The 11,504-nt window shown below is 37.0% G+C and overlaps 1 protein-coding gene across 1 annotated transcript in view; it reads left to right on the forward strand.

Annotated features, from left to right (window-relative positions):
- The window catches only part of PRKCE (protein kinase C epsilon), a 284,370-nt gene extending 273,732 nt beyond the window's left edge, over positions 1-10,638 (forward strand). The window contains exon 15 of the mRNA XM_059841205.1: positions 7,406-10,638. Coding sequence (XP_059697188.1) covers positions 7,406-7,552 — 147 coding nt within the window. The 3' untranslated portion in view covers positions 7,553-10,638. The remainder of the gene's footprint in view (positions 1-7,405) is intronic.
- Positions 10,639-11,504: the final 866 nt, after the last annotated feature.

An 11,504-nucleotide genomic window follows, 5' to 3' on the forward strand; every position in this document is an offset into this window, starting at 1 on the left:
AGCCTGTCATATGCATCATCCATGTCAAACTAATTAGCTAGAGAATCAAAGAGCATAAATTTCAAAAAATGTAGGTATTCTTGCCAAAAGCTGTGTAGCATTCCTACTCTATGGCCTGTAATGCAAACTATTTTAGTATGTAATTGAGTCTTGGAATTTTGCTCCCACGATACATGGTGTCACACCTTTCAAGCTGTGATTTATTTTTTTCTGCATCCAGCCTCACAATGCACATGTCAATGCTCCTTGATAGAGGAGGGCTCAGAATCACAAGATGCTACTATGTAATTTCATGTCATCATCAGGAAGATTTCCATAATGTGGTACTTTTCTGTAAAGAAATGTGTAGGTGACTGTAAGCAAAATAAAATGTTGGAAAGTCAGACAGTATTTATTCAGGATACACAGAGTGTCTTGAAATATCTCATTACATCACTCATCGATTTACTGACATCACAATCTCCTTAACTTATTCTTTGTCTTTGTCATTGCTTAAAGAATGCAAAGTAAAGTAAATAAATCTATTGTTCTTTCACAGAATATATCTGGTCAAGTGCTCCAGTGCACAGTTAATCTATATTTGGATAACTTTTTCAGTGATTTTGCAGATGTCTCCTGGAAGCCACTGAAATTCCAGGGATACGTGCCCCAGACTTACCAACCTGCCTCACTTTTTCCTCTGCTTTGCCAGTCAGCTCCATAGTCTAGACAGTCCTTTGTGCCAAATGCTAGGGATCAGCAAGGCCAAAGGGCTTCTACAGGTGTGTTTGAGGACTCACCAGCAGGTGGTTCAGCACATTGTCACAGATGCACCAGCCCTGATTCCTGTCACTCTGCTATGACAGTGGTAGAAGTGCAGTTTCAGGAGAACTACATCTCTACAACTGAAAATGGGCTAATCTTGGATGTGTTCCAGGATGTAAAAGGGAAGGTGACATGGCTGATCATGACCTTAGAGCAGCTGAGGATACCAATGGAAGCTTGCCAGTATAATGTGGATTAGAGAGACACACAGATAAAATCTGCACTGCAGAGTAGATCACATAAGGTTTGCAATATGAATCACATTGTGCAGGTGAAAGGTATTTTCATATGATAGTTCCATTACTTTCTCTTCTTCTCTTTCCTCCCCTTCCCAAGAAGAAATACGAAATTGTTTCTCACGAGGCTAAATCTCTCAAAGAAGCCTACCTTAAGGGGAAGATGTAGTGTAGGAATTCAGAAGTTGGCACTCTTTCCCTGCAATTTTTTCACTTCAAAAAATGCATGTATTCTACCATTGCATAGCTAATGAGCAATAGCTCTATGTCCCAATTGAGTCCTCATGGAAGCAAGCCCTGGGAAGATGAACACCATGGATTTTTAACAAAGGACTAACCACAGATGGAAAGCTGGTGCTGAGCTCCCCTAAAGCTCCTGTGAAATCTATCTCCATCCAAGTTCTGCACAGAAGTAACTGTTGTGGTGTAGCATTCAGGCTATGAAGAAAGGTTTTGTATATATATAGAGCATTCTGTTGTATATAACTTGAGTGCTGTGCACTCAGGGTGATGAGTATACTCAAGTAGGGCCATAGAGGACAAGAGATGCACAGGCACTGCTGGGAGAGGTTCATTGCCCAGACCATGAACACAGGGTGGTTGTCAGGGAGCCACCAGGGAGCTTTGATTTTGTTTGCCTTGCTGTTTGTTTGGTGGTGGTGGTTTTGGGAGGCTCTGGTTTTGAGGAAGTCTGTGACATACAAAGGCTGACATTCTGGCTGTGGAGTCATTGAATGTTTTTGCCCCTAATTGTTTAGGTTATTCCTCCTTCCTAGTTGACCCATTTCACATTCCTAAAAAAGGCAATACCATTTCAATATAAATGAGGTTTTAGTTTAGTGTATCACAAATGATCCCTTTTAAAATCCATTGCTTTGTGAATTTGCTTGGTGTTTATTAAATATCTTTGCACTTCCATAGCAGATTAAAGTATGAACTGCATAGGTTGACATGCTTTTCAAATACTGTTTCACTATCTATTAACATCTTTATTCAGTGGGGGGCTTTCCCACTACTTTCACTTAATGTGGTGTCCTTTAATGAAAGCATAGACTAGGAGAATGAAATCTCACTCTCTGCTTGGAAGTAATGAATGTTGCTATACTTAAAAAAGCTGCTTGGATTCAAAAGCCTTCTTATCATCATAAGCTTCAGTTGAATATATTACAGCTCATGGCAAATGTGTTGTCACTGTTCCATGTGTGAATAGAGCAATTAACATGCTGATAAAAATTTAATGACTTATGAAGTTACTTTGATAACGTGTATTTCTTATCCTCTGAAAATCAGACAAGCTAGGAAATACTTCTTATACTGATACAGATTCTCAGGACATGCAAATACTGTGAAGAGGCATCCTGAGGATAAACTGAAAGACAGGCCTGAAGCATTCTGCTTCTTCGCCCATTTCCTTTAAAATATTCATTGTGCATTTATTTGTAAATAGCATGAGTTATGTGCAAAAGTGAGTGCTCATTATAGTTCATCTCAAATATTTAGAAACTACTACACCTTTACAAAAAGAGATCCAATCAGTGGTGCAAAGTGATCTCTGCCTGTGCTGTGGTTTTTGTTATCACAGTAAGGAGAGGTGAAGGAGAGGACGGTGACATGTGAGGTTAGCCACATAACCCCATGCTTCAAACCAGCTGGTTTGATGGCTGAGTTTCCCTTTGTCTTGATAAATATAATCTGAAAATCTTATCAGCAATGAGGTAAATACAAAATGTTTGAGCTTTTATCATCCTGATGGAAGAATTTATTCTTTATGATACTGTGTCAAACACTCATTACTTACTGAAGCAAAATTCTGAATAAAATTAAGTGATACCAATACCTATGAGAAAGTGTGACTCTTGCTGCATGTCCCATTCCTGCTGCCCTGTGCCCCTGGAGCTGCACATCAAAAGCTGCAGCAGCCTTCTATATAAATTATTTTTTTATATTTAAGTTTCTATGTGTTGTATTGTTTCTATTTAAACAGCATATTGTGAATTTGTAGGACAATCAGACTAAAACACAAACCCTAGACTTTTGTGGCAGTGTTGTTTCGTAGCCACCACCTCCTCCATCTGTTTCTTACCTTCTCTGAGTAGCCTTTGAAGCTGCTGGACAATGCCTGCACAGTTATGGGAGCTGTTGAGCTTTTTTGACTTGAAAGGGTTTCAGTGATTTTCTGCATAAGTAACAGACTAAAGAGAGAGACTTCTTAATGTCTCCAAACTGGAGAATTAATTTAATCTTTACTAGGCAGAAGAGAGTCCACTGAGCTCTTGGCCTCATGACACATCTGATGAGTTGTCCAAGCTTTGCTGAGTTCCCTGGTTGGGAACACCCTCTGTCAGGTGCCTTCTTGCAAGGATTTCTGTGGCTTTTCAATACCAAAGGCTCCCATCATTCACATTTGGTTCATGTAATTAATAGAAGGATTGGCAAGTTTTCCCTTTCTGAATGTATTCTTAGTGATAAGAACATCAACTTAAATTTCTTTTTTCACTTTGAAATTCATGTAGTCATTTAATGATCACTGACAGACAAGGCTGGTTATCCTCAACACTGGAAATCTTAATAAGGAGATTTTAGTGGGGTTTTCATAAGCTTGAGTTTATAACTGCAGGTAGAAATTGAATGTTGTATTGAAATGGCAGTGAAAAAAAAACAATTCAGAAAACCACTGTTTAATGTGTGCTTATTACCAACATCTTTTAATAAATATGTGAAGAAACCTGAGAATAAAAAAAGCATTTTGATTCCAATAACCCAATAGCTCTTTTTCCAAAATTGTACAGGGCAACTACCAAAACTGATTAAATGGTGTTTTATCAAGAGATAGCCTTTTGTAGTTTCTGATATCTTTATCTCTTGTCATCCTTGATGGGTAGTAGTCATATGGGTTTATTAGTTCAAGAGTTACATCTAATCAGATCATGTCTCCTAAGTTACACAGTCACTGCTCAGACAGGAGACCTCTGAAGCATTTGCACTGCTGGGAAAATCAAAAGATGAGTGGCCAGCACATGTCCTGCACAAGAGGCAGCCACTATTCCTTCTCAGTACCAGAGATTTTCTGCTGGTGGAGCTGCCATCTTTCTGATGAGACTTAGAATTGGAATTTTGTCTTTTTTGGTCATTGCCAGTGCAGTGTGGAGTTTGGCACCTGCTGTTGGGAGCTTTTTGGTAGCTGCTGTGCCCCTGCTCTCGTGTAGCTAAAGACAAGATGCTTGGGTAGTCTAGAGAGAAAAAAAGGAGCATCTGAAACCTGATGGGATTTCTGTGTGTTCAGCAGGACAGCTGTAGTTCCGGGTGTTCTTCTTTCCTAGTATTGTAGTTTCCTCAGTCATGTGAAATGGAAGAGTCTAACCTGAAAAAAGTCTGAAAAGTTTAAAATAATGTGTCCCAGAGTCTTAGGAGCTGCAGGCTAAATAAACAGAATCCCACCCATATAATTACTGCCTTTTAAATTATGCATTTAGCAGCCAATCTGAACATTTTTCCTTTTATCTTCGTGATTCTTTAATGTTCAAAGTCGGCTAATAGCTGCACTCTGTTTCTTTCATATCTTCTCCCCACTCTGCAGATCTTCCTTCTTCTCTCAGCTTCTCTGCTAGGAGACAGGCACAGCCCTTCATGCCTGCATCCTGAGCCCTCATGATGCAACTGTGGGATGGTTCATGCTCTTGGCCTACAGAGCATTCACAGTGCAAGTCCATTAGAATAGCAAGAGTAGCAGAAATGTGGCCAGACCTGTTTTGTCTCAGCAAACGGAGCCTTGCAAAATAGTCATAGCTTCAGGAAGAAAGTGCCTAAGTTGCTAAGGAGGGCTTCTCAAATAAATCTTTCTGTTGAAAAGAAGCACTTGTTATGATTGCTACCTTGGCTTAATCCAGTCACTTTTGTTCCCTGTGATTTGTTTAATCCCACTTCATCAGCTGGTTAGCTAGAGACCTGTTAGCATGTCCTTGCAATCGTAGATTGCTTCTTGCTTGTCCTGTTAATAAATTGGGAGATTTACATCTGTGCTGCCAAAACTACATGGAATTGTTTATAAATCAGAGAAAGTAAAGCCTTCTCTTTCCTCCTTTGGTCTTGAAGTCATATTTTAAGACATAGCAGGCTTTTAGATTTTAAGACACAGCAGGTTTCAGAAGTGTTTGGGATTCCCTACTGGCAGCACAGTTAGTTTTAATCAATAGAATTTACGTACGCCGATGTTGGGACCCTTTTTTAGATGTACTCTTCTGTGCTCTGTTTTGCCCAACACCTTCCCAAGTCTTAGTGATTTCTGGAATAAGTATCTAAGGGGAATTAATTGCCCCGGTAGGCTTTGAGGAATTTGTCATTTTTCCCATTTAACTTAAGCAAGGAAATAATACTTTTCACAAATATGTTCAATATGAAAACCTGAAAATAATATATATTCTATTTGTTTTCAGCTACTTGAGAGTTTATTTGCCCTTGATAGATAATAAAAGTGTGAGGGTAGTCCCATTTCTTTTACATATAACTACAGTTCTGAATTTGAATTCTACCTTTTGCAAATACTCACCTTCTTCTGCTTTAGTGAGTGTTCCTGTGGCAAATTAATTGTGTGAGAGTGTGAAAATACCATGGTAGGACATGGAGAACAAAAAAAATGTAGACGCAGTTGCAATGTAATGCTTTTAAGAATTAAGATGGAATTTTATTCTTATTTTGCAGGTTTTGCCCAAATTACTTGGAAAAAACCTCATAAAGTCCAAAGCCATGTCCCTCATGCCTTTTAAGCAATTCAGAGTTACATAAGCAACATACATTTCATGTCTGGTCTTCATGTATGAAGTAAATATTTAAAATGAAAAAAAATAAGGTTTTTTAAGTCCATATCCTCTTCCTTTTAATAGAATTCTGTAGATAGAGGTTGTGCATTTTTGTTTTTCTGCACTTAAAATGTACTTGGTTTACAAGTGACAGTCTCTTGCATTTACACTGACCTTTCTTTCCCTTTATCTATAAAGTTCTTACAAACAGTGTAGGTGAAGGTTGCTGTGACTATTTTACAACTGGGAGAAAAAAAACTGCTTAGTGTTTCAGTAGAGCTGATGAATAAAATACATATATATATATATATATATACACATATATATATATATATATATACATATATATATAATGTTATAGAAAAGTTTACCTACATTGAAAAGTGGTAATCTAAAATATCCCATTTTGAAGATATTAATATATTTATGATGTATGACTTTTTCATTTTATCATTTTACTTTGCAAGTCAAATAGCTGTTCTATTTCCAGTATCATTTAATCTCAGACATGGGCAGGAGGAACACAAAGCTCATTTTCAATGTGTCAGTGTGCCTCCACTAAGGATCACCCAGGTAATCTCTAGTTTCTGTGACACAAAGAGAAAAGAGACAGCATAAAGAAAAATGTTTGCTCCAATTCCCTGAACCTGTACATGCCAGAAATGTGCTGCCAACATGGAAAATGTGGACACTGCAGGTTCAGAGGAACGACCAGGAGAACATTTTCTGCTGTAGCCTAGAGTGTTTTTCTCAAGTAAGTGGTCACAGATAGTCACTGTCATGTCATGAGGACAGCAAATCAGCCTCCCCAACTCTGTCTCTCTTAATACCTCTTGTCCCTGAACATGCACAGCTGCACTTTGTTGGCCCAACTTTGCTGAAGGAGTGAGGTGCTTTAGATTTGCATGGGAAAATCCTGATGCCATTGAAATAAAGAAGAGTTCTGAGGTGGATTTCTCTGGAGACAGGATCTAGCATTTTGCATGGTGCTCTCAATTACACGTGGCTGCATTAGGAAATCTGAGTTGCCAAGGCTGAGCTCAAGGGTTTTGGATTGAGAGCTGTTGGAAGCTTTACCTCAGATTTTTAAACATGAATGTAGCCTATATCACTCGTAGTGATATAAAGAAATGGTTAACTTAGACTTGAAACACTGGGCTGTGTTTGGGGGAAATCAGTTAAATCACTTTACTCTGTGACTCTGAAATGAGATATTATGTTCAAATCCAAGAGGAAACAGCCATACCACCTTCTATGCCAAAGCCTTTTTAAAAGTAGTCCTAATCTCAGCTTCCTGCTTTACCATCATACTGCTATTCCTTTGCCTGTCAGAGACCGTGAGTCTCTGGGACCTCATTGATAGTTCTGCTTCTGTGGCCTCTCCTAAACTCATTTATACTTCTTGCTCCTGTAGCTTCTCTCATATGTCTGTTATTATTTGTGTGAAGTAGCTCTTCTTTTATTTCAATCATTCCAGAAAATTCAGCCTTTCAGGGTGGGTTGGAGATGAGCACCTTTCCATTTATTGTGCTGTTTTACCATTCACTTTATTTATATTTTTCTTCTCAGAAAACCAAAAGGGATGTAAATAACTTTGATCAAGACTTTACACGAGAAGAACCAGTATTAACACTAGTGGATGAGACAATTATAAAACAAATCAATCAAGAAGAATTTAAAGGGTTCTCTTATTTTGGAGAAGAGCTACTGCCATAGACAACGTTAGGCTGATGGATGAATGATGCTACAAGAAGTGATTCTGAAGACGTCATCAGATTACTGAGACTCAGTAGATCAAGAACTACTTCTTTTACCCTGAGCCCATATCCCAAGTTGAAATATATATTTATTGTTTTTTTTTCCTTTAATCTTCTGACCTGAAAGCACTCTTAATTTCTGTCTCACAAAGCAATGCAAAATAATTTCGTATCAGAAATTGTGGATGTAACACACTGCCATATATTTGCAACTTTTCTTTTATTCCTAAAAATAGGAATTCCCAGAGGACAAAATTGTATCTTTTCCATAGGAGATGAAGCTGTGCTATTGAAAGCAATTTAGCAGACCACGTTCTGTAATCATCATATATAATTAAGCTAAGAAGGTGAGAACTGCTTCTTCTGCAGTGGTGGCTATGGTGAGATTTGTACTCAGATGCCCTTTGGAAAGCAAAGTTTGCCTTCATGGAGATGTAATCCTCAATTATTAATTTTTTGTGGAGAGGTACAAACTATGAAGTTGTCCAGAAAAAGAAGCACATCACTTAAGGCTTTCAGTGAACTTCCTCATACAATATACAGGAAGCTCTTAGGAAAAAAGAGACAAGAAGAAAACTGTAATTTTATTTAAAGCAAGAAACAGATGCTACATGGATAGATATTAAAGGGCTAAAGGATAAAAAGCCTACAGTACTTTAACTCAGCTATATATAGCCATTTTACTGGTTTTCAGTCAATTTGATGTACTATCCATGTTACCAAATTTAATATCCTTTTAAACGAACCATTAATGTGACGGCAAGCTTGCAAATGTTTACAGTTAATTTTACATAAAAAAATTAATTATAAACATTATAAATTTGCCTTTTCCATAGTAGGTAAGTTGGTAAATAATTTCTTATTTATATTTATTTTCTCAGCAGTGTGTTACTTTTGCACACTTTTACAAAACCATAATACTACTGTGTTTGTTGGGTTTTATGTTTAAAATCTAAAGAGAAATCTGCTTTTAGAAGACACAAAATAAGGCTACACATGCATTATGCGGAGATGTGTTAAAAAACTGAAGATCAAACATTCACAAACTGACATTATTGAAAGCTGTAAATTGTTTTTTTTTTGTGTATGAATTGAAATGGTAACTCATGTGGACAATATTACTAATGTGAAGTTACCTCCTGTAGATATGCAAACAGTGTTATGTACTTATATTTCCAGGAGTACCCTGTGATTTGGTTTTGGTTTTAATCTTGGTTTTTTTTTTTTTCTTTTTTTGGGTTTTTTTTTTTGTGTACATGTATCGCTGAGGTAATTTTATTATATATTTTACTGGACTGAGTGAGCGGTCATTGGAATCCATTTTAATTGTTGCACATGGATTTCCAGCTGCACAAAAATATATATACTTGTGATTGGCAAAGTGGCACTAAAGAAGCTTTTTTGCCTTTTGTACAGGTGAGATTTTGTATATAGTGTTTGCTGCAAGGCCTGTGGAATTCATTGAATATAGAGGTATCAACTGCTGCATGTTCAGGCATACTATTAAAATGTTAGTCTATGAAAGAATAATTATAATAATGTCCATGTGCAATACTCTTGTATGTGTATTGGTTCAAGTTACTGTCAGAAAGATGAGGTTTTTGTTATAAAAGACATAGACATATATTAAGCTATACTAAATCTCTTGTATAGTTCTCTTCAACTCTATTATGACATGATAGAGCTCAGAAAGAGAAAGGAATGTTACAAATCGTGGTGGACAAAGTGTGAATCATTGGCTTTAAGAGATAATCTCGGTCTCAAGCAGATGAGTTAGTTTGTGTCAGTTTTGTGTCTGGCTGCTCATGGCCTGTTACTGATGACACCATTCAGTTCCATTTTGTTTTGTTTTTAAAACTCAGGTGTAATTATTATATATATATTCTTATGATTATTTCAAAATATTAAATATTATGATATATCAATTAATGTGTTGTCTGGCCTACAAGTGTAATAAGGATCAAGCCTTTAGTTTAATTTAATTTATCTTCAGTAATCTTTTGTACTGGGAAAAGACTAGCTTCTGGAGCTGAGTACCAGCACAGAAACATCTTAATGATTGCATCATCTCAATGTTTAAATCTCTTTCTCTCTTAGAAATATATTGTAGAGCTGCCCATCAATTTGTGTCTCGCCCCTGGCTCTGTTTATTTCTCATCACGGTTAGCTTTTGACATCCAGGCAAGAACTGATCACAATGCTAAGGCGTTCTTTTCCACGGGTCAGTGGACTGCTAGGAAGGCAAGCTATGGGATCGTGCACTACTGTTGGTCCAACAAGGGGCCTTTACGCAGAGCTCTGAGCATTTATTTTGAAGGAATAAAAGCATCCCATAGAGCTGTTGTGCCCAAGCTGTGTAGTCTGTGTTCCCCTTTCTCACGCGGAGACGATTGGCAAACATCCGTACGTGGAGAGGCCTCAGTGCCTGCAGAGTTGGGTAGGATGCTAAGAGAAAAGTGAAGGAGATAGAAACTCTTGCATGGGCAGATATTTCTTCCACATAAATAGTTCGATTCTCTGCCTTGGGTTTACATCAGAAGGTCTGTCTGTTACCTTGAACATTTTTTAAAGATAACTCTTAGGAAAGGACATTCTGTTACATTTCTGCCTCTTCTGTAGAATCTTTTCTGTTCCTTCTTTGTAAAATGAGTGCAAAATGCCAAAATTATTATTCATAATAATAATTATAAAGAATACATTGTTTCTTGGTTTTCCTCCCAAACTTTAAAAATGGAAATAAGTTTTTTCTCCATAGGGTGAAAAATAATTCTCTCCAAATAGGCCTAAAAATTACCTCTTTTTAAATTATGTGCAGAGTAGTTCTGGCTAAATATAAAATGTATTCAGTTGGGGGGTAGGGTTTTTTTTTTATTGTGAGGATTTATTTGTACAGAATTTTTTTCTTATGGATGTAATTTGAATCTCTTGCCACTCATTAGTGTTATTTCATCGTAAACATTATTACTGTGCCAAATGTACTGTATTCAAAAGGATGTGAATGTGTATTGTTTTGGAACCTAATAAATACAATGATGTTAAATCTTATTTTTTCCCCAAAGTTTTCCTCACTATTTCCTAATGAGGAAGAAAGAAAGATGAAGGTTGAGTATTTTTCCTGCTATGTGTTGTGCAAAATTTCATGAGCTTTTCTTCTAGGAGTGAACATTTTGCAAAAGAAGGATTTGCAACAAGAGCCTCACCTGTGAAGGACTAAACACGCCAAGAAAAACACAGGTAACAGGGTGTGATCACAATTTTTCTTTGGTAATACAGCATTTACCTCAAAGACACCATGCAAGTGAGTTACATATTTTTTCTGCTTACTGGCTACATCATGTTCAGTGAGTTCTGACCCCAGCATTCTGCTTACCTGCATTGCTAAAACTCATTTCAGTAGGGCACTTGGAGTACAAACACATTGCACTGCTTTAGCTCACACTGGATTGAATAGAGGGATTAATAGTATGCATAAATTTAGTTAAGGGTCATAGAACTTAATAAATTATTTAATTAACCTAATTTGTCAATATGACATTGACTGAAATATTTTATTATTTCATCATATTTCAGTTTGCGCCTTAAATATTTTCCATAGAATTCTTAACTTCGGTAGATCAGCTGTCAGCACACTCTAGCAGTAAATCGAGTAACCATCTCCAGTTAGTATACCTAAGTAGTAGGTATACTAACTAGCTTTAAAAAAAAATTACATTTTAATTGTGTTTTCTGTTCAAATTGCAGCTTTTGCATAAGCCTCTTTTATTTTTCTTTATTCTGAGTCTTCCCAAAGTCACTGCATGTGTTTGGTGCCTATGAGCATATTCCAGTTCCTGTGTGTTGACAGCATTAGCATAATCATTGCCACACAGATTTTACCAGTTAAACAAGCGCGTAACTTGGATTTTCTGGCT

Source organism: Haemorhous mexicanus, chromosome 3 (assembly GCF_027477595.1).
Source record: "Haemorhous mexicanus isolate bHaeMex1 chromosome 3, bHaeMex1.pri, whole genome shotgun sequence".
Lineage (NCBI taxonomy): Eukaryota > Metazoa > Chordata > Aves > Passeriformes > Fringillidae > Haemorhous > Haemorhous mexicanus.